This window comes from Panicum virgatum, chromosome 3K (genome assembly GCF_016808335.1).
Source record: "Panicum virgatum strain AP13 chromosome 3K, P.virgatum_v5, whole genome shotgun sequence".
NCBI classification, from domain to species: domain Eukaryota; kingdom Viridiplantae; phylum Streptophyta; class Magnoliopsida; order Poales; family Poaceae; genus Panicum; species Panicum virgatum.
The window spans coordinates 49733012-49756211 of NC_053138.1; the positions used below are offsets into that span (position 1 = coordinate 49733012).

At 46.6% G+C, this 23200-nt stretch overlaps 2 protein-coding genes across 5 annotated transcripts; one reads left to right on the forward strand and one right to left on the reverse strand.

Moving 5' to 3' along the window:
• The first annotated feature begins 4037 nt into the window (after window positions 1-4037).
• On the forward strand, window positions 4038-5124 carry LOC120699455 (WAS/WASL-interacting protein family member 1-like). The gene has a single exon (XM_039983456.1). The coding sequence runs from the start codon at window positions 4117-4119 to the stop codon at window positions 4729-4731; it is 615 nt and encodes a 204-aa protein (XP_039839390.1). The 5' UTR covers window positions 4038-4116; the 3' UTR covers window positions 4732-5124.
• A 4760-nt stretch (window positions 5125-9884) lies between these two features.
• Window positions 9885-23140, reverse strand: LOC120699456 (protein LAX PANICLE 2-like). 4 transcript variants are annotated; one of them, XM_039983459.1, is made up of 4 exons: window positions 22489-23106; window positions 22352-22402; window positions 22036-22108; window positions 9885-10299 (listed from the first exon to the last, which is right to left on the reverse strand). In XM_039983459.1, exons 1-4 carry the CDS (start codon window positions 22959-22961, stop codon window positions 10135-10137), a joined length of 762 nt encoding a protein of 253 aa, XP_039839393.1. In that variant the 5' UTR covers window positions 22962-23106; the 3' UTR covers window positions 9885-10134. The 4 variants fall into 4 exon arrangements, with proteins under 4 accessions (XP_039839393.1, XP_039839391.1, XP_039839394.1 ...); XM_039983457.1 differs by having other exon boundaries at window positions 22036-22111; XM_039983460.1 differs by lacking the exon at window positions 9885-10299 and adding an exon at window positions 12788-12991 and having other exon boundaries at window positions 22036-22111; window positions 22489-23140.
• Window positions 23141-23200: the final 60 nt, after the last annotated feature.

The following is a 23200-nucleotide window of genomic DNA, read 5'->3' on the forward strand; positions in this document are numbered from 1 at the left end:
GCTCGCCACGGTCGCCTCAAGTCCACTCCGTGGCCCGCTCCGGCGGAGACCGCTCCCCACGGTCGCCTCAAGTCCACTCCGGTGGCCCGCTCCGGCGGAGACCCGCTCGCCACGGTCGCCTCAAGTCCACTCCGGTGGCCCGCTCCGGCGGAGACCGCTCGCCACGGTCGACTCAAGTCCACTCCGGTGGCCCGCTCCGGCGGAGACCGCTCGCCACCCGCTCACCACGGTCGACTCAAGTCCACTCCGGTGGCCCGCTCCGGCGGAGACGCTCGCCACGGTCGCCTCAAGTCCACTCCGGTGGCCCGCTCTGGCGGAGACCGCTCGCCACGGTCGCCTCAAGTCCACTCCGGTGGCCCGCTCCGGCGGAGACCGCTCGCCACGGTCGCCTCAAGTCCACTCCGGTGGCCCGCTCCGGCGGAGACCGCTCGCCACGGTCGCCTCAAGTCCACTCCGGTGGCCCGCTCCGGCGGAGACCGCTCGCCACGGTCGACTCAAGTCCACTCCGGTGGCCCGCTCCGGCGGAGACCGCTCGCCACGGTCGACTCAAGTCCACTCCGTGGCCCGCTCCGGCGGAGACCGCTCGCCACGGTCGCCTCAAGTCCACTCCGGTGGCCCGCTCCGGGGAGACCGCTCGCCACGGTCGACTCAAGTCCACTCCGGTGGCCCGCTCCGGCGGAGACCGCTCGCCACGGTCGCCTCAAGTCCACTCCGGTGGCCCGCTCCGGCGGAGACCGCTCCCCACGGTCGCCTCAAGTCCACTCCGGTGGCCCGCTCCGGCGGAGACCGCTCGCCACGGTCGCCTCAAGTCCACTCCGGTGGCCCGCTCCGGCGGAGACCGCTCGCCACGGTCGACTCAAGTCCACTCCGGTGGCTCGCTCCGGTGGAGACCGCTCGCCACGGTCGCCTCAAGTCCACTCCGGTGGCCCGCTCCGGCGGAGACCGCTCGCCACGGTCGCGTCAAGTCCACTCCGGTGGCCCGCTCCGGCGGAGACCGCTCGCCACGGTCGCCTAGAGCCAGGTCCGGGTCGTGGTGCTTGCTCCCTAAGCGATCCGAGGTCTGTGTAGCCGCTTAGCTTGGTTCCACACCCTAAGCCTACACCTTCGTCGCCCTGTGGAGAGCACTCTAGAGCCTGAACCTGGCAACCGGTGTACCGGCCTCAGGGGTCCGGAGCACCCGCTCTTTGTATGAGCACACCGACGCAATCAAGTTTGCGTAGAAACACATCTCGTTAGTGGCCCCACCCGCGGGTTCGTGCCTCTCCCGAGGTGGGCCCGGGGGCCACTGTCGGTACCCCAGGACTGGGGTACCCCCTCTTGCTGCGTCTAGGCAAGAGCCTTGTAGTTTTTCCTTAACTACGTCCAGCAGCCGGACCCCTGCGGTCCGGAGCCCTGCTCACCCAACAGCGGTCCCGGACCCGTCCCCTGGTTGGGAAAGGTCCGGGAGCACCACGTGTCCCGGGAAAAGCTGGCGACCAGCCCGAACGGCCGGAAGCTCCGGACCTCCCGAAGAGGACCGGATCCCCAGGGAATCCCGGACCCCCATGGGGTCCGGGACCCCCTGTATAGTAACCGGACCCCTCTCCAAGGAAAGGAATCGTCACCCCGCCTCGGGGTGGTCCGGGGCCACCACGTGTCAACAGGCCCAGACACGTATATAAGGCCGCTTGGTCTCCTTATTAAGGTTCACCTACCGCTGCATTCATTATGACAGGAGGACGTCCGCATTGATGTAGCAGAAGCCGAGGCGATACTTTGACCAGAGGACACTATTAATCGCGTATTACCAAGATAGTGGGGCTGCTAGCGCCGCCCACGCCGCGCCTGCCAGTCTGCCGTAACAGATGGATACGACGGCTCGGCTTCACCCATTATGACGCCTACATAATAGCCTCCATAGGCCACGCCGCAAGCTACGCTCCCCCAACGGACACCTTGCTGACGGGACAAGAGAAGGCCACCTTTTGTCATAGCGCTAGCAGGGCGTGGGAGCGTATCGGAGGAAAGATTCGTAACCACTGTAGCCATTTAAATACTCTGCGCAGTATGCTGCGCAGTCACGTTGGGCCCACTTGTCGGGGCCCAACGTCCTATGTATCCGCCCCCTTGGTCTATAAAAGGGGGCGCCCGCTAGAAGGAAAACTCAGGCTGGGTGAGAGCCAAGGCCCGGCAGAGGATAGATTCATACACAACAGAGATCAAAACTTCTCCCAGTGGATGTAGGGTATTACGCTCCGGCGGCCCGAACCACTCTAGATCGTGTGTTCTTGTGTGCTTATCTCAGAGCTAGATCAGCCCAATCTTCTAGTACCTTCCCGAGCACTCCCTCTCTGGGAATAGGCGGGTGCGTTCCGCCACCCGGCTGTGGGTACCCTAGAAATCTCGCGACACAGTGGCAGATAGGCAAATTTTTATAGAAATACCAGCCATAGATGCTACAAGATCACTGAAATGTTTTTTTTTTAAGTTCAGTCCAGAGAATTGTTGAGCTGAAAGTTGCAGCGTCGTGGTGCTGCTTCATGCCTTCACGTTGATGCTACATTGGGCCAATTCAATAAGTTTTATGGTTAGTTCTTCCAGTTCTACAGTCCTCGCAAAAAAAAAGTTCAAAACTCGTTTGATTACCTTGTTAAGATGGCATAGTATTCCATTTTCAAAATGCATAATGCTTCGTGAAAGGAATAGCATAGCACATACAGAGGCATTATGTGTACTTGAATATACGGGGGCTGTCACGTCCAAAAATATATGGGGGCCGATAGTTTACTCTCGTTGTAGCGTGAACATGTTAGGATTTTTGCACTTCACAGAGTTGACATGTCATAGTCACAGAATTCGGGGTCGAGAACTTGATCTATGACCCCGGAACGCCATCTCGAATCGGAGGTCGGGGACTACAGGGGTTGATCGATCTCCCGATTCAGGACGGGTCGCTATTCCATTGCTGCACAGGTTCATCATGGGACGAGCTCCAAATCTTGACGGCTGTCGCACCACTGCCGCAAGGACGATTTGAGAGGGGACAAGATGCAAATGCTTACCGACATGGCATCACAGCGGCGCCTCCTCTAACTCCGCCAACAACGTAGGCACAGGCAGATTCAGCGGTGTTCCATGGCGCTATCCCAGCGGTGGGCGGTCCCGACGGGAACGCCGAGCACCAGAGAGGTAGGATGGGACTTCAAGCAAAAGCGATGGCGAAGGAGGTGTCAAGAGGGGGCGTCAGGCAGCAGTCGAAGAGGAGGCGACGACAGGCCGTGGCGGCCGGGCGATGGTGAAGAAGGGACGTTAGGCAGCAGCATGGACGGAGGAAGCGGAGGGGACATCGGGGTGTGACGGCGAATGCAGCCTAGATAAAGGTGTGGGGAAGAACAACGATTGGATAAGATGGGTGGTGATGACTATTTATACTTGGGTTTGGGTTGTTTTCATGGGCCTTTTCTGTCAAATGCTTAACATGGAAGTACCTATATTCGTCTACCAGTTTGGTGATGCAACCCTCGACCCAAAACACTATCCCATTGTCATTGACCCATAAACGATGGAGTCAAGTACCAAATTTTGGATTCTCGTTTCGAAAGGGTAATACCTCTTTCGTACCATAATTCTATAAAGTGCCGACCCTAGACCCCGTTTTTCGACCCGATTGACCCGGGAGCTTTGTGACTATGGTCGTGCAGCACGACACTGATCTAGTTTGTGCTTCCGAAATGAAAAGGATTTGAGAGAGTCTATATCACCCCCTAACTATGGAGGGTGGACTACATAACCCCCAATCTAGATATAGTCCACCCTCAATAGTTGGGGGTGATATAGATTTTTTTCTATAGAGATAGGGTTGCTTGTATATATTCATAGAGGTAAATGTATGTGTATTTACGAGTGTCTACATTTGTACTGTGTTTTGAAGAAAAATTGCGTTCTGTTTTCTTAAAAAAAAAGAATTGCGTGCTCGAACCCTCGGTGGCGAGATGGCAGGCACAGGCGCTACGACATCACTGTAGACGACGGCGCTAGAGCTTCCGGTAGACGGTTCCAGCGAAAGCCAAGCCAAGGAGACGACAAGGCGCCGCCCGTGCTGTCCCTATCCACGTTTGACCCCCCGACATTCCGCCCATGGACGAGGACCGCGCCGCCGGGCCCCACCACCACCGCCCCTCGCCGCCGCCACCGCCGCCGCCGTCCTCGGACGCCGGCAAGCGCCGCCGCCTCCCCAACGTCCGCCTCGCGGGCTCCGTCCCGCCCCCGTCCCACCTCCCGCACCCGCGCCGCGTCCCCGTCGTGCCCGCCACCAGGTCCCGCGTACCCCTGCACCTCAGGCACCACCAGGCCCCCTCCGCGGACCCGCCCCAAACCCTCCCCCCAAAACCCTCCGCCGACGGCACCGATGACCTCACCCTCGCCCTCGCCGCCGCGTGCCCCCGCAAGCCCAGGGGGAAGGCTGACGGGAGGGAGGAGGAGGAGACGGGGTCGGAGCCGGAGCCGGAGCCCGAGACGGAGACGGAGGAGGAGTCCGGGGAGGAGGTGGCCGATGTGGCGGGGTGGCTGTGGCGGATGGGGATGGGCCGCTACGCCGCGGCGTTCGAGGCGCACGAGGTCGACGCCGCCGTGCTGCCCTGCCTCACCATGGACGACCTCCGGGACATGGGCATCGGCGCCGTCGGGGCGCGCCGCAAGCTCTTCTGCGCCATCCAGAGGCTCGCCCCGCCCCCGCCGCAGCCACGGAGGTGAAACGTTCTGCCTGCCATTCCCTGCTGTGGGCGTGCTAGGCTAGGCTAGCTAGTTCGGCGGCATCACCTTGCGAGGGGACTTAGGATGCGTCGGTCAGTCGTAGGAGTAGGAGATGTCCAAAGTGTAAAAAGGAGAAGGTTTGGTCTTTAACTTATTAGCTGGTTTCGGGTGCCGTTGCGTAGTGTGTTGGAAAGGTTTAGATGGAACGCTAACTCTAATGCTTTTGAAGTTGTGTAGTGCTTCCATAGAAATGCTAGGATGCTGTGTCGGAAGCTGTAAATACGAAAAGATGGAATGCTAATGCTGGGTTGTTGACCTCATGTTTCTATACATTTCATCATCCTCCAATGTTTTTTCTTGATGCAAATGGATCTGATTAGTGGAATTTCAACATGATTCATTGTTATTGGAATGGTGAAACATGCCACAACCCTGCATTGTGTTTTTTGCGTTACGAACTTCAGTTCTTCTTGTATTTGAGGATCGCCTAGATTGTACCAAGTAGGGAGTCTGTCCATGCTGCGTTGCTCTTCCAAAACTATCTTGGTATTAGTAATGTCCATAAATGTGTATTGACATTCTTGCATTGCTGAAAGTTAGTCCATTTTTTTATGGCACGTGGAACATCTTACCTATAAGTCAAATACAACTTGAGTTACGATGTGTGGATTTTGCTTACCTGATCTTCTGCTGACAAAAGGCTGAGTTTCAATGCTGATGATTATTTGCCTGTCCTACCACTTTGCAATTGAATTAGTAGCCTTTATGAAAATAATTTTTCATCATTGCAGTACAAAAGAATATTCAACTTCCTTTAATAGCCAACTTGTTGGGTACTGGCTACAGTATCTCAATATAGTGTGTATGCCTGATTAGTTGCTTCAGGTATGACGGTATGCAACTCATGACACAGTACATTTAAAATTAATAACATACTGCATGCAGCTGTGAACCTCTGTTTTAGTCGTAAATTGAACTGGCATGAATGGTAATTACAAGGTTTTGACTTTATTAATGGCTTTGCACTTGATGTCTATTAATTTTTAATGTGGGTCCTTTAGAGCAAACATTTCTTTATAGTAGTTTGAAATGATTTGTCTTCACTATCCTAAACTGGCATGAGTACTTGAAAGCGTTCCATACATGTTGGATTTGCCCTAGTATTTCTAAGGCATTAAGACTGAGCTCCTCTAGAACTAATTATTGTTGAGGTTGATGTTTACATATGCTTCTGAGCTAGCGGTGTTTTGAAAATTGGTGAGCTTGTTGTGAAATTGGCTGCAGAGCAGCCATCGGACCTACTAATGTTTCACATGACAAGTTATGACGTAAGTAAGCTTCAACAAGCGGCCACTTAGTTCAGTATTTTGAATTTTCTGAATTTGTCCTATTTTCCTTGATCCTAGATGACTGATTGATAAGTTATTGTTTCTGTTAATGTAGATTATGTACGAATAGTTCATAGGAATCGTTCATAATATGTGGGGTTTATTCTGGAATGTGTACATGGGCTTATAACAAAGTGGCCGAAGGGGGTTCAGGACGCAAGTGTTGTGTGATGCAAATCGATGTGCATAGAACTAGGTCGTGAGTCAAGGCAAAAAACATAACTCCAGATATATGTAATTGGGAATTGGAAGTTTCAGGTGGTTGCAATTTGCCAAATGGTATCATAGCATCCTATGTAACAAAGTGAGAGATGCACTCCTCAGTGTGCCTTTGCACAAAGCAGTAAAAAAAAATCTGGCCTTCTCATAAGACATTTTTGATAGAAAAGGAACCAATAATGATGGCATTTGGTATCAGATTTTGCCAGATGGTATATTTTTGCTAGAGGGTATATCTTATTTATTTGATTGGTGCTACTCCATATTGTACTAACTACCGTGGGATTAAGCTGATGAGCCATACGATGAAGCTTTGGGAGAGGGTTATCGGGCATCGCCTAAGAAGAGTGACAAGTGTGACCCAAAACCAATTTGGGTTCATGCCTGGAAGGTCAACCATGGAGGCGATTTTCTTAATACGACAATTGATGGAGAGATATAGGGAGCAGAAGAAGGACTTGCACATGGTCTTCATTGACCTTGAGAAGGCATATGACAAAGTACCGAGAAACGTCATGTGGTGGGCCTTGGAGAAGCACAAAGTCCCAATTAAGTACATTACCCTCATTAAGGATATGTACAAGGATGCGACGACGTTTGTCCGGACATGTGATGGCAACACCACTGACTTTTCTATTAACATAAGACTACACCAGGGGTCAGCATTGAGCCCTTATTTATTTGCTTTAGTGATGGATGAGGTCACAAGGGATATACAAGGTGAGATCCCTTGGTGTATGCTCTTTGCTGATGATGTGGTGCTAGTTGACGAGAGTAGGACATGAGTTAATAGGAAGTTAGAGCTGTGGAGACGCACGTTAGAGTCAAAAGGGTTCAGACTTAGTAGGACCAAGACTGAGTACATGATGTGCGATTTCAGCGCGACTAGGCATGAGGGGGGAGACGTTAGTCTAGATGGGCAAGTGGTGGTCCAGAAGGATACTTTTGGTATTTAGGATCGGTGCTACAAAAGGATGGCGACATTGATGAAGATGTTGTGTATAGAATTTCAGCTGGCTGGTTGAAATGGCGGCAAGCTTCTGGCATCCTTTGTGACAAGAGGGTGCCACAAAAGCTAAAAGACAAATTCTATAGGACAACAATTCGTCCGGCGATGTTATACGGTGCTGAATGTTGGCCTACAAAAAGGCGACATGTCCAGCAACTGAGTGTAGCAGAGATGTGGATGTTGCGGTGGTTTTGCGGGCACACAAGGAGGGATAGAGTCCGGAACGAAGTTATTCGGGATAGGGTCGGGGTGGCACCAATTGAGGAGAAACTTACCCAGCATCGGCTGAGATGGTTTGGACATGTCCAACGAAGGCCTCCTGAGGCGCCGGTGCGTAATGGGGTTCTTGAGCGGGTCGATAATGTAAAGAGGGTTAGAGGTAGACCTAAACTGACGTGGGATGAGTCGGTTAAGAGAGACCTTAAGGATTGGAATATCTCTAAAGAGATAGTTTTGGATAGGAGCGCTTGGAGACTAGCTATCAATGTGCCTGAACCTTGAAATTATTTCTTTCGGGTTTCATCTCTAGCCTACCCCAACTTGCTTGGGAAAAAAGGCTATGTTGTTGTTTGTTGTTGTTGGTGCTACTCCATATAACACCGCCATTGTTGTTTATTTTTTCATGGCCTAGGAATAATAGATTTTCAATGGTCAATATTGTGATTCAGATTTGACATGTCTTGAGTCTAGCTCCAATTGCTGGTCTCCTTGTTCCATATTCTAAAGTCAGGTTTAGGTCTAATTGAGAAAGAAATCTATGGCATGGGAACTTGAAATGAACTAAAAAAATTGTGTAAAGAAAAGGCATTACTTCATATATGACAAGTGTCACAATTATATTGGAACGGCTCCTGATATGATACAGAGAATCCGCATGTTGGGCTTTGTCCTGACATGTGTAAATAGGGAATCATTTTAGTATTAAATTTTTTTCCAGAGATGTCACCGCATGACGTTAATATGAGGTAGGCAATTTAGTATACTATCTTTAACCCAACTAACTTCTTGAACCTTGTGTGCTAGTTCAGTTTTATATGAAAAGACAAGGCTATAAATGGTATGATACTCTCGGAGCCACCTTACGTTGTGGTGTGCTGAACAAAATTATCATACTGTTGTATTGTACTGTATCAGTGCTTATGGCAGTTGATAAGTATAAATTATCATGTCATTTTTTTCCTGAAGTGCTTTGTACTATTGTCAGTGTCCTCAGGTGGTGGGGTGTGAAAGGTTCCACTATGTTTGTTACCTGTTAACAATTTGATATTATTGCTACCACTTGTATGATTGTATTATTTTCTTTTTAATATAAACAATCATCTGCGCTTAAGATATGCTGGAATATTGCTAGTACCAATGTTTATTTTTATCTCACTGTTCATGGAAAGTTTCATCTTCAATTTTATTAACAGGACAGCAGATATGCTTCATTAAATAACGAAGAAATTCTTATAGTAACTATTTAGTTTTGTACTTTTATTCAGCTGAGTCAGACGTTGCCTATTATATGTTTTGCACTTTTGGCAAGGCAAATGCTTTAATGAATAATTTTATTTTCGTTTTCTTAGATGGCACAAGCCACGCATATATGCTATCAGATCAGTCTGCTTTGTTACTTCTTATGATGTCCTTAATGTATTTGTGTAATTTTTTATGCTTGTTTCGACAACTACTTTTAAGTGCCTTTCCAGTACAGACAAGCAACTTTTAGCAAGTAGCCAGTCGATTTAATGTTGGCCCTTTGGATCAGTTGTGTGATCCTTTTCTTTTCATCAAGTGTCGGTGTGCACTGTGGCAGTTGATACTGCTGGTATTGGTGCCGTGTCTTGTGTTGAAGGGACCTACCCCCACTGCTTCAACTTTGTCTGGTTCATTGCTTGCATGCCACACTGGAGATTCTTAACCATGTTTTCTACCATCAATTAGCCCCATATTTTAAGCATGCCATCTGTCGGTGATACCTCAGGTGCTGGATTTGGTATTATTGAATATGTTCACGCTCCAGAGCACAGTGAGCACCGAATGTACTTTCAGTCCCTGCTAGTCTTCTGTCTATTCATTTCATTTTCAGGGTTTCCTGTTTTGCATTGTTATTGTTGTTTTCCTTTTCTTTCTCACCTTGGGTAAGTGTCATAGGTACACTAATGTGTGCTTGGTTATGTTTGCGTGCATTCCTCTCTTTTGTATCTTGACTTGTGAGCAATTGTTTGCATTTCCTTGTCCTTGATGTTGACTTCCTACTTTCCTGACTCTTTCATTGATCTTGACATGCTACCTGAACACGGGATGCTGCTTCGTGGCGCTTCCCTTGTGCTACATTGCAACATCATTCGGTTATCATATACCCTTTTTTATTTTACACCTGTATTTTCTTGGTGTCCTGTAGATATGTTTCTTATGTCCTGAACATTTGTTTTCCCATCATTTATTTCTCTAGGTTAAAAGCGTGTAAAAATCTTACTAGGAACCTAGACTTATGACACTTATTTATTTCCAAATGCTTGGATTCAGTATACCAGCAAAGAGGGCAAAGCAACTGGAACAAAATAAATCTTTGAACTAAATAAATATGAAAGAATTATTTCTCAGGGTTTTGAAGTACAGTTACATTTGGGTGTTACCTATAATCTACCATCCTTGGTGTTCTACTGTTCTTTCTCAGTGAATTCTGTGGTGAGGATTAGATGTTAGGGGAGGGGAAAAAAGGGGATCAGTTCCTGTGGGCAGTGAAAACTAATTACAGTGTGAAAAGTTGTTTGTGTCTGTTGATGCTCCAATCTCCAGGTGCTAGCTTCTGCCGTAATACAGTGTCATGATCTGGTTTGTGCTTGGTGAGCCAGGGGCCGGCAAAACCGCTGCGGCCTCAGCTGGCACAGGGCGCCAAATAGTGTCGCGGACCTGCTGCAGGGTCATCGTTGGCAGAAGGCGCTGCCCTCGACAGGTAATCTCTAACTGCATTTCATAAACAAATACATGTTAATGAGTTTTTACGGTCAAGCATTTCTTGCTATCATCATGATTGTGGAATCTAATGTATTTTTATATTGTCAATCATTCTTGCTATCATTATGATTTTCAAAGCAAAGGTTATGAGCACACAATAAATTATTATTCATGTATGAGAAAAAACTAAAATATACTGGCTTGTTTTGTCCTAGTGGCATTTACTGTTTTATATATTTTTGTTCAAATTTTTTTGCCAGTTCAGTAATTGTTCACATTAGATGCTAAATCTGGACATATGATTGATGCATTTCAATTTCTTCCTTGCCATTTCCTGGGTTCTTTCTATATTACTTTTTAAGGGTTTGAGTTGTTGAAATGTCACCCACAGCAGGATCTGAAATCTAATTACTAAATCAATTCTTCTGACAATCTAATGATGCACTACATGCGAGCTTTTCTCAAGAGAAGAATGGTGCTGCATCAGAACTTTTCACTATATTATCAGCAAAGCCAAACTGGGACAGTTTTAGTAGAAACCTCATTTTTTTCGTAACTTATTTTGTTGCAAGGGAAAATGATCAGGTTTTGATAAATGAGTACAGTCTCCGGTGACTATTCCTTTGTTATTGAATGAAGCTACTCTATTAGTGCATATCAGAGTGGTGACTTTCATAAAACTACGTATTTCACTTCTGGATCGTCATTGAACCACATGTCTCCACTCATTACCGCCCGATCCCCACAACTCTGCTGCAAACAGGATATAGGACATTCCTCCCCTGCTTCCCGCGAGGTCAAAGGGACCTTTCAGAAAATTTGAAAATTGCTGTTATCCTTTTCTATAGGTGTCTTTGTAGTTATCTTCTGTCAAAACTGCCAGAAGTTTTATGAGGGGAGGTAGACACTAACATGAATTCCCACCAAATCAGGATTAGGTCCAGCTTGTAAGTTCCTGATGGAGTGTTATACCATATATGCACTTCTTCCCAGTACACTGTTTAACAGTGACAGTCCAATAGCCACTGGGATCATAAACATTGCCCTTGATGCCACACCTAACAATGAAGCTACCAGTGGCTGCAATACAATGCAAGGCTTCCAAGAAAATAAAACAATCCAGTGGGTGCAGCAGAGCCTGATAGCCTGGTTTCACCAGAGAAAAACGGCTGGAGAACAATCATTAGGAAAGGGCCCCAGTAGAAAGAAATAATCTCTTTATTGCTGATGCAAGATGGGGCCTGTCCATGATTCTCTAGATGCTGCCTAATTTTTGACCCCACTTCTTTTATTTCTCTTTTCAGATTGGAATGGCACGAAAAAGAGCAAATTTATTATACAACGTGCAAAGGTCGAGGAAACTACTGTTGCGATGGTGATGGCTGTCACGTAAGTGAAACACATGCATCTACCTCATGTTATATGCGTTATCATCTATCGTTCTAATTATCACTTTGTAGGAATGTTAAGAAACTGATTAGTATTCCCATTTTCCCTTACTATTGCCACCAAAAAGTATGGTGCTTAATTCAGAGTTATGGCACGGAAACATGTGGTGCATTAGCTAAGTGGTCAGCAGCTAACTGCCAAGCATCTGCTGGCTATGAGCTAGCATGACTAGATCTGGACTGATGCGGGTGTTATGGGCCACAGTTCTTGAGGAAACAAACAAAGGATCAAGACACGACATGCCTAGTGGTTAGGACGTAAAGCATATTTTTCACGTATTTTTATGTGGACACTTGGCGCTCAGTGGTTGGGTGAATGCTAGGCTACAAGTAGACCTAACTACCTTGGGGTGGCTGGCCTCTCTTGGAAGGCCTAGATACTGCATGTTACTGCTCACAAGTGCCCACAGTGGCAGTGAAGTCAATGTCACATGCATGCTTAACTGCAGTATTATAATGATGCTGTAAAAACAGTGTTTGTGACAATTACTAGTGGAAGTTGTGGCAAGCAAAGTAGCCAGGTTGGTCAGCTACTACATTCGGTCTAGGAATTGAAAAAAGTTCAATGTGTATATGTTGGATAAATTTTTAAAAGATTTATTACACAATCTAGGACTAGTGCCCTCTAAGGCTCTAAGTGCAGTAAAACTCGCCAATAAATTGAATAGATTTGCTTTATACATAATAAGACATTTTAAGGTTTGTCCTATAATTTTAGGATTTTGTCCACCCTACAACAAACTAAGTCCTGAAATTTTAGCAAACATCCTGTCTGTTATTGTCTACAGAATTTTTATGTCACATACTTCCATTGGATTTGTGAATCCTGGATGGAATAAAGCAGGTACAATCAGACAGATATCCTTGGTATTTCTTAAATCTTCTTTGACAAATGGTGGATTTTCTCGTGTTTATGTAATTTTAACTCTCTTTTAGGCCGATTGGAAATGGCAATTGCTAGCCTAAACATTAAAAGGTGAATGGTCGGTCACCCATTGTTTAGCAGAAAGTCGGTATACATGGCCGTTTAAACGGCCTCTACACGGTCGAAACGGTTTGCACGGCTAATCGGCCTACACGGCTACACATCGAGTAACATTTACACATGGTGAGAATGGTGGAAATGGCACTGTAGGCGAACAGTGGGAAATGGACACAAAAGGACATGAGAAATGGAAGAAGAGAGCAGCAGAATCCAACAGATGTATCATCAGCATGCATCTCACCAGTCAGCACTTAATCATTTCATTGACCTAACAAAGAGAGTAAATGCATCTTCTTAGAATTTTTTCGTAAAAACTAGACCCGATAAGTTTTAAAAGCGTAATTTTTAAAAACAAAGTAAAACATCATATTTTTTTACATTTAACATGCATATTGGCGCTGCAGCAGTGCCTACATGCATGTTTGTAAAGCTTTTGCTTTTCGAGAAAATGCCGCCTATACCAACAACACCCACCATTGATGAGCAAATAGAAGTGACGTCCAGTTACACGGACACGAGCACCACGGAAGGTGGAGGCAATGATGGATATCTTGTCAGCTAATGCTGGGCTAAACTAGATTGAGGTGTTGGGTTAGTAGAATACAAAGGCATCTAGTATGTGTGTAGTGGTGGACCAAAGTGTACATGGCCGCATACGAAGCTGCAGGGCTTACACCAGAGTTTCTCAAATCCTAACTCAGTGGACAGTGGGCATGTTTTTAAACACTCAAGGACTAGAAAAGTTGAAGGCACTTGAACATGTATATTCTTGTCCTACGTTGGAATTTCCAGATGTGCAAAAAAAATAATTCCAGTTCCAAATTAAAACCATAAAATCCATTTGTGATGCATCGAAATTGGTGACGTGACAGTCATGTAACGCGATGCTTGTCGGTCAGGGCCCATAGTGTCCCATGTACAGTCGGCAGGAAACGATGATTGGTTGTGTCGGTGTGTGGGGGGTGGGGATCCATCCGTCGTCGGAATACACAAGCTAGCACAGCAACCGGCCGGCCGGCCGGTACGGTGTATCCTCGACGTGATTACTACGGGGACCGCGACGGCGCGATGGGGAACTGTACTCTTATCGATCGTCTAATCATCACCAAACATGCAGCACGGATCGTGATCTCGCCAGGTCTCGGTAGTACAGCAGTGCCCAGCGATTGGTGTGCGCGTGAGTGGACAACCTAAGATTATTAGCTCGATTGTGAGTTGGCAGCTTGATGGAGACGTAGAATCAGATTGCATTATTGGAATGGAATGCCTAGCACTCTGAATCCTACAACGATATGATTTAGTGCCTGTTTGTTTCCGCTTATAAGTGGAAACTAGATGGAAATAAGCGAAAAGCCAACCCAAACATTTCGATTATTTTTCGATTATTTTTCGATTATGTAGACCGCCGCTTACTAGGGCCCTGTTTGGAAGGGCTCCTCCAACCGGTGGAGCTGGAGCCGGAGCTGGTGACACCGGCTCCGTCGAAGCAGCTGGGAAAAGAGCTCCAGCTCTCTGGAGCGCTCCCCTTGGAGCCCGTCGTCAGCGCACCCATTCGGCAGGGCTCCTGCCGGAGCCGGCGGTGGAGCCGCTCGCGAAGCCCTGCCAAAGGCTCCCTAGGAAAGCACAAAAACAATGTGAGGTTGGATTCTTCCCACCGCCGCACAGAACTCGTGTAGCCCATAATCGAACCGATTTTTCCTCCTCTACCCCCTCCCCGAGCGCGTCGCCCCCTCCGGCCGCCCCTTGGCTTGCCGTCCCCTGCTCCGGTAAGCCTCCTCCCACCTCCGGCGCGCCTCCTCCCTGCTCGAAATCGGGTTGTCCTTCCTCCCTGGCTCCGGATCTGCGTCGAGCGTTGCCCCTACGGCCCCCGGAGCGTTGCTGCGCCATCTTTTCTCCCCGGGGTCAGTAGCGCCGCCGGCCCCTGGCGCCCCAGTCGTCCCCTGTTTACACGGCGCTGCTGCAGGAGCTAGCGCACATGGACAAGCTCTCCTCGCGCTATGGATTCTAGTAGAGAAGCTTTGTTTCCGCCGGGGAGAACTTCGACTCCTTCCATCCTTGACATGGATTTGTGAAGATGAGTGCTCAATTGGGTTCGGTTTGAAACAAGGACGCTTCGAGTCCAAGCAATTGAACTGAAACTCGCCATAGGGGACCAATTTCATCGGCGATTATGCAGCAATAGGAGCTCGAGGTGGCCGAGTAGTGGGCAGCCGTGCGGCGTACGTGAGCCGGCGTCGGGCGAGCGTGTAAGCGTTGGGGGGGGGGGGCGTAGAGAAGAAGAACGTATAAACAGGGATTCAGCATTAATGAATTAATGAATTCTGCTGGTATTGAGAAAAAAACAAGATATCATCAACTTCAATGACATTTTAGACATTTTATCACTCAACTCAAAGAATCGACTCAAAATAATCAGGATTGCCAGACACCCAATTTATTCAGACAGCCCATTCTCTAAACAGCTGGCTTCTCTCAGAATCTTGATTCTCAGAGAAGCGAGGTTCAGAAAAGCGGAAACAAACAGGGCCTTAGAATGCATAAAAGTCATGAGAGGTGTTTTGGGATGCAACATGGAGAGAAACCTCAATGCCTCACCTCATGCTATTTCTCTCCTAAGTTGTAAATTCCCGTGAAATGGGACCTTAATTAGCGAGCTTCGTATTGATCCACGTCACAGAACTCAAATATTATCTTTCTATGTGAGTACAGGCACGTTTGGCGGGAGCAGGCAGAGCTGGGTTTTGTGATTCCGCCTGTTCAACATTGAAAATAAGGGCTCCAGCTCTCCCAACTGGCACAGAAGAAGCGCTCCTCCGGTGCAGGCGTTTGGTATGGCTTCCTCAGGAGCTGCTGGGGAGCCGTTGCCGGAGCCCTCCCAAATGAGCCCAACATGTCAAACCTACATGTAAGGTGTACCCTCACACGTATCCACATGGGTGCTCCTACCGTGTCAAAATATGGTTGGAGATCCACTCTAAAATATGTGAAATATATTAATTGTGCAACGGAAAACTAAGGCTCCGTTTAGCACAACTATGACTTCAAAAACAGCTATGGCTCCGACTCCTTTAATGCAGTGGGTTCTTTAGTGGAGCTAAAGCCGTTTAAAAAAATATTTAGCAAAATGACATCGTCTTCAATTCCGGCTTTACCTCCACCGAGGTGGAAGCCATTTATGAAGCCGGTGGAGCCATGATTTGTGGCTTCACCTCTACGGTGGATGCTGTTGCCGGGCTTCAAACGAACCACTACTTTTATTTCAAAACCGGGCGCCCCGCACGGGATCGGAGGAGAGGATCGATCGAGCCATGCGATTAATTGATTGAAAAGGATACGTACGTGCTGCATGCCCAATTATGTATTCCATGCACTGCAAGCATCAGCACGAACTGAAGAATGGTAGTCGTGGCGCGATCGATCAAGTCCCATCCGCTGATGGCGCCCGCGTGTATGTGTTAGGTCTCACGTCCCCATTCCTGAAAGCTCCAGCAACGGCATGTGTGATGGCCGCCGCCACCACCACCACCACGACCACCACCACCCGTCCAACGGGAGCCCTGCCTTGCTGTGCGCGTGTGCGTGCGCTAGTGCAGGGCCAAGTGACAACTGACAACTAAACTCCAGGTGGCCGCTATTCTTAGCGCAGTGCAATGCTGTATATCTAAGAACGCGAGGGTAGTGTATAGCTAGTGCTGGCGGACTAGGTTGATGGTTAGTGCTGGCGTGTTTGTTGAGTGATGATGATGGTCTACACATAAACTCGACCGGGGGAGGTATATGACGGCCCCCGCCGTATTTGTTAAGAGGAAGCGACTTCAACCTTATCTCGCTGTATTTTATTAAGAGGAAGCGACTTCGGCTTTCCGTTCGAGAAAATTCTCCAAACCCTGGCTTCTCTGGTTAGCCGTTTTTTTAACCTTAACATGAAATTCGTCTGTCGGGAGTCGAACCTATAGGACCTGAGGAGTGCTGCTAGAGCCATCTAACCAAGTAATAAGCTAGAGGTCCTTTCGCTGATGGTCAACATGAACTCTAGAAGATGATGAAATTACACAAGGCTAGTACAAGCCTAGTAAAGGCGGCGGATGGAAGTGGGTGGAGGACACCAAAGTGGTAAAAAAGCGAATGAAGAGCCAAGAGAGATGAGCTAGCTGGTGGGAATGAGGTTACGGCTTCCTTTTTGTTCATTGTCCTATATATGATCGATTATATTTTCACTTTACCAAACTTAATATTACTTTACCTTGCAACCCACATGCATTACTGGAAACGAAGATTTCCCTATGGGTGGAGAACCGATAGAAAAATGCCTATAACCGACAGGAAAATGGTTTCTATCGGGTCACTGACAAAAAAAAACCGATAGATAACCCCACAGGCAAAACAATTATTTTTCAGTTACCTTTAATTTTTCTATGGGTGCAATTTTATTTGGGAATATAAAAAACTGACACCACCCTAGTCGTAGCCGACAGGAAAATTCATCACAGTTTAATTTGTTCTGTGTGTTCTTCAAATATCGACAGATTAATTAGTCACACATAGGGAAATCTTCATTTCCAGTAGTGATGTTTGGCCACAAAATTGAAGAGAAAATTTGGATTGGGTTTTATTTCTTCTTACTAAAATAGAATAATATTTTTTAAAAATCTCTTATTTTAATTCTAGAAGGAAAAAAAGGGGACATTGAACAAAATCCTTCACATTGGAATTGCATTCACTTTAGAAATGGATATGCATGCAGTGACACTTTTGTGCGTGGAAATGAAATCCAATTAAATTTTTATTCCCGTGCATGATGGTTGTCCCAAAATTATAGAACTGTGGTGCGTGTACTTTTTCGAAAGGACTTTTTGATCAGCTTATTATTTGATTGCCTTCTGAGTTCAGATTAACCTGGCTTCTTAGTTGGATGAAAGTAGAAAAGGCACCATGAAAAGTGTGTAAAGTGTTCGAATCCAAATGATGAAGCCTTCGCTTTTCAATCAACAACTAAAATTTTAGACTAGGGTAGAACGGCTGGTGCATCGTCATTTTTTCCCCGCACAATGCTTACCAAAGAATCTTGGTTTCATATATATATACTACTAGGCAACAACTACACTAGCACTGACAAAACTATATGCCACAAAAAGCATAATTATATATGTACACATACCTACACAACAGAGATCAGAAAAAAAGCCAATGCAAGACCAATACTCAAGTGTTATGAAAGAGGAAGTGATAAAAAGATGAAAGGAAGACAAAGTTGAATAATGAGCCGCCTAGCTACTAGAAGGTATCTAAACATAAAAAAACAAATTAAAGCTCTATACATGCATGGCTCACACCTACCGCTCTAGATAGACTAAATTTAGAGAGTAGTGAAAGTGTACGTAGGAAGATCCAAGATATTGACAGAACAAAATAAAATTTGAAGTAGCTCATCACCTAACTGAAAGTTGTAATTTGACATTACACATATGGTTTTAATATGTAATGAGCTGAAAAGGACATATATACGTACTAAGTTGAAGGTGAGGTAACGTATTTTAAGGACATCAATGATTATAAATTATACGCCGTCTGAATATAAAAACGGTCTGTAATGTGTGTTCAGTTTTAGATGAAATCGGCGCAATCTTAAGAAATATTTCTTGAGATAAGCCTACTTCGGGTGAAAACTACAAATAGCATGGTGCCATCATTCAATAAAATTAATTATTTGCTTCAGTGGATTTTGTATATATATAGATCTTTCTAAGTTTTTGCATTTATTAATCTTAGTGCTTATTAATGTTATTGTGTTAGATTTCACAACTCTTAAACATAGTATACCTAATTTCAGCATAATATATTTAAAGAGTATATATATAATAATGTTTTTCTTTGTGGCAATTTGTAAGAGTAGAACCCACAACTATCCACTAAATGAAGAATTTAGAATATCAAGTTTTCACAATATGCATACTTTACAATTAAGAGGCATGGCTACTCCACTTCATTTTTTTTCTACTCAAATACATTACATGCCCATGCATGCATTATATTATTACACGTTGAAAAGCATTTGAACTAAAAAATTAAATAAATTTACTAACTAAGTGTTCGACAAAAACATTAGCATCTTTAGTTTTCACTTACGCGCTCCAATATTGAACTGAAGTAGCGTGTATAATTTTAAAAATTTGGAAACAGGAAATCAAATTTAAGATGCCGGACTGCTCTACATATATCCACCTACTTTACTAGAAAGCAGAGGCCAGTACAATGTAGGGCTGAGGAATCACTTGACCCTCTTTTACAGAAATCGATCAGAAAGCGCCGGTTTGGATTCCTCCAGCACTATGATGATCTAATAGAATTAAGCTACTAACGTACTATATAGACACGTGAATTCCCGATTCCCGAGTATATATATGGTGATTCATCTTGTCACATACTTTTTGTTACTAGATGATCAAGTGCAATCTTTTCATTCAGTACATTTATTTCAGTAATTGTACAATTTCCACCATTTTTGTTCCTGTTATAGAATAATATGCATGACAGAAAGGCACAAGTACGCATGTCAAATAACTTTCAGTAGATTCAGATATTGTATTCAGGTTGATGTAGCAAATACTTGCTACAGATTCAATGTCTTGGTCTGTGACGTTTTTTGTCTGTTGGAACTGGCTCCATATTGTTGTGCTGAGGTGATGCTCCACAAATTGTTCCCTGGTGCCACTGCTACTACTTCAACTAACAACCACCCATGCAGATGCAGCACCGACAGTCTCCAGTTTTTTGCAGCAACTGTTAGCTTGCGCATATATAGAGACCTCCATTGGCTTTATTTGAGCAGATCGAAAAAAAGTGATAATTACCCTGCTGGTAGGCATCTTTCTATTTAAAGTGCTGTTGGATATCTATGGGCTGTGATTTTCTGTGTTACCAGGAGAAAAACATTGAGAGTTTTTTTCCCCCAAATATATACTAGTTTTCTCGTTGCTCTCTTATGCAACTTCTAATAGTTTTCGAATGTGTCGTCACATAGGTAAAACTGAATTCCCACTGAAACGGAAAAATGTTCTGAAATGCGCAAACTATCAGAGTTACTCTGCTATAGGATCAAAATCCTGATGTGCTCTACACTCAGTGTGGCGTAAGCAGGGTTAATCTAGTGGTTGCCCAAGAATAATAATGTTGACTTCTCCCTTTCCCAAAGGAAAAAAGGTACATGTTAATCTCCCAATTGTTAATCTAAACAGATTAACTTCTTTGCACCTAATTTTACTAGCTCATTCAATGGGGAGAAAATATAAAAAAATCAGAGGGACTGCTAGCTAGGTTGCTGGAGCTATTACCCCTTGCTGAGAATGGAACATAGCTACTGTTTGTATATATTTGCCTGCAGGGAGCATGGCAGGTCCACAACCACAAGCCTGGCCGGCCTGGTTGCAGCAAGGATCCAGAGACCATTATGATAACATCTTCCGCCACACACAGAGACTAGAGATAGAGAGAGAGAGAGAGAGAGAGAGAGAGAGAGAGAGAGAGAGAGAGAGGGTTGCTTCCTGGTCATGGCAGGGGCATGCATATATTCCACAGGCAAAAGCACTACACATTGTGCCATTGTGGTGCAAAGGATGGTGCATGACTTTCACTGGATTAGGTGAGACATGGCCCCCTTTTTTTCTGTTTGGGTGGGCAGTAATATCTTCAAGTAAACTCAACACCACCCTCACACTTCAAGTACTAATTTCCTTCAAGAACAGGGCTTCTTGGGCCCTTCCATTTCAGGTAAAATTTGTGAGCAAGTTAAGCTCCCAGCCATCATGCATGGGCAATGCATGTATGTGTAAACCTAAAGAGAGGTGCATAACAGCTGGCAACTATACATGGACGTGAAAATATATATGGTATTATAGCAGTGGTGTGGCATTGTATATATTCCCTATTGTTGGTGTCTGTATCTATACGTGACGATCCCACCTAAATTTTTAGTTTGGTCATTGATAGGTGGGACTTAGTCCCGTATGTGAGTCGGACCAGCCCGCCATCCACATTTAGATCCCTACAAATTAACGACGGGCAATTATATGTATTGGATACTTATACCAACTTTGTCCGTAGCAACGCACGGGTATATTTATCTATATATGCATGCATGTCCAAAGATCTCTAGAGAGAGGAGAAAGAAACCAGACCAAACTTTAATGAGGCAGCCACAAAAGCATGCATTAAGCTTAGTTTGATGAGAGAGAAGATAGAGAGAGGTAGAGAGAGATATATAGAGAGGTGTAGAGAGAGAGAGAGAGTACAGAGCCCTTAATCATGGGGTCCGGGTCGGGAGGGCGCCCTCCTTCCCTGATGTAACAGGTGAGACGCACACCCGTCACCTACACCATTTGTCACAACAACAACAACAAACACCTATGGGATGGGAACCTCGACATCTAAACTACTGTCCGTAGCTCTAAAGCTCCTTTCACCAACCAATATTTGGCGCTGCAGGTAAAGGCACTCGCTCACACACCACCCCCTCTCTCTCTACAATGGAGAACAGAGAGAGAGAGAGAGGGAGATGGAGAGAGAGAAAGCAAGAAGCTAGATGGTAGAAGCTTGGTTAGATTCAGATGCATATATGATGGCTGCCAATCAGACAATGGGCAGGTGACAAGTAGTAACTTCCTGCTCCCTGCCCTTATTTGTGCCTCCGACCTGTCACTTCATCTCCTCCAAACTTGTTCTCTAGTGCTTTTTCTAAACTGAGCATATAAATTACGGCTCTTTCAAACTATATTCAATGGCTAAAAGTGCAGCTATTTATTTGCCAGGTAATGTTTTTATTATTATAAATGTATTTTTTCTTCAACAAGTCTTTTACTTTATGAAGTTTCTTCCTAACAGTGACTGACAAGCTCACCCCACACTCCCACTCGAGTGGTCCGAATGTCGTGGAATTTGGCGAGGAAGCCTATTCGTTCCAATATTTCTAGCGCCTTTAATTTTCATCTTCAGTTTAAAGATTGATCGTGTGACAGCTTAACGGTTGAAAATTTTCGCTTCTCCTCTTAATCAAACAAGATTAAAGTTTACACACACAAATCCATCTCAATTAACAAAACAAGAACTTGTGATATGATCCTCCAAAATGACCTAGCTAAGCTAGTAGCTAGAAGGTTGTTTTAAGAACGACTAAGCAAAGTTCAATTCACACCCATTGAACAAAGAAAAACATAGATGCATATATGGAAAATAATCAAGAAGGCGAAAACAAAAATGGCGAGCAATCAAAAGGAAAGAAAAACATGGCAATATGGGGAGGCGACATGCATGCCATACCTGTGAATCGTCGTCAAGGCCCAGCTTGTTAACCAGGTACCTCATCACTACTCTAACTGTCATCCTCCCGTCTCTGCTGCCCATCAACACCAGAACAGGTCAATGTGGCATGATCAAACAGCACAGATTAATCAAAGGAATATGTAATCAAAACTTAAATTAATAATAACGCAAAGGAATTAATTAAGCAAAGTCGTCGTCGCCGTCGGCGGCCGGTTCGTTCTAATCAAAAAAAGAGTGGGAGAGGGAACCATGGACATGGTAGGTGGTGCACGGAGACGCACATGGAGATCTCTAGGAGAGTTGAGATGCTAACCTAACCCTCAAGTAGCTCCTCGGAACCTGCGGCAATGGCGGATCCCTCCTCCTGCATGGATCAGCGGCAACGGCATGAGCTAACCACCCACATTGCCCGGACAAGTCGCTCGCGGGAGGCGGACATGTCGTACTCACTGATTCTGCGCCGCCCGGAGCAGGAACCACGTGCCGGCCTCGTGGGCGGGCGGCGGCGGCGCCGCCGCCACCGCCGGGGACGACGACGAAGGCCCCGGTTGTAGAGAGAGCTGCAGCTGCGGCGGCGGCGGCGCCGGGGGCGCGGCCGCCGGCTGTGCGGAGGACGAGGGGCCAGCCGCGTCATCGGTCCTCTGTCGTTTCCGCCGCGAGGACGGCGGCGGCGGCGGCGACGTCGAGGACGGGCCGATCCCGAGCTGCAGCCAGGAGGAGCCGGCGTCGCTGCCGGTGCTGCTGCTGGTGCTGGCGGCTTCCTGAACGACGGCGTCGCGCGGGGGCTGGTGCGGCTCCGGCGGCGCCGCGGGCTGGTGCGGCGCTATCTCCGGCTGCTCGGGCTGATCCTCCTGCTGCTGCGGCGGCGGTGGCGCGGCGGTGTCCTTGCTCTGCCGGTGCGGGTGGGAGGGGTCCTGTGCCATGGGCCTCAGGACGCTGCTGCGGCAAGGAGCACTGGGCGGCGGCGGCTGGTGTCTCTTGTTTCTGCTGAGGCGAACGCTGGCGGCGGCCGGCCCATGGGCGTGGTGGCGGTGCGGCCGGAGCCAGTGGCGCAGCTAGAAATTTTGGTCAATGGGTTCACTTAAGAACCTAAGCATGAACCGACCGACTATGTAATAATAAAATTTTAACACACCAAAATTAGTTCTCAATCAATCACACT

Coding starts and splice junctions, on each gene's coding strand:
- LOC120699456 (XM_039983457.1), bottom strand. CDS start 22,961: ATGGCACAGGACCCCTCCCACCCGCACCGGCAGAGCAAGGACACCGCC. Junction 22,403..22,488: donor CTCCGGGCGGCGCAGAATCA/GTGAGTACGACA, acceptor TGATCCATGCAG/GAGGAGGGATCCGCCATTGC. Junction 22,112..22,351: donor AGGAGCTACTTGAGGGTTAG/GTTAGCATCTCA, acceptor GTTGATGGGCAG/CAGAGACGGGAGGATGACAG.
- LOC120699455 (XM_039983456.1), top strand. CDS start 4,117: ATGGACGAGGACCGCGCCGCCGGGCCCCACCACCACCGCCCCTCGCCG.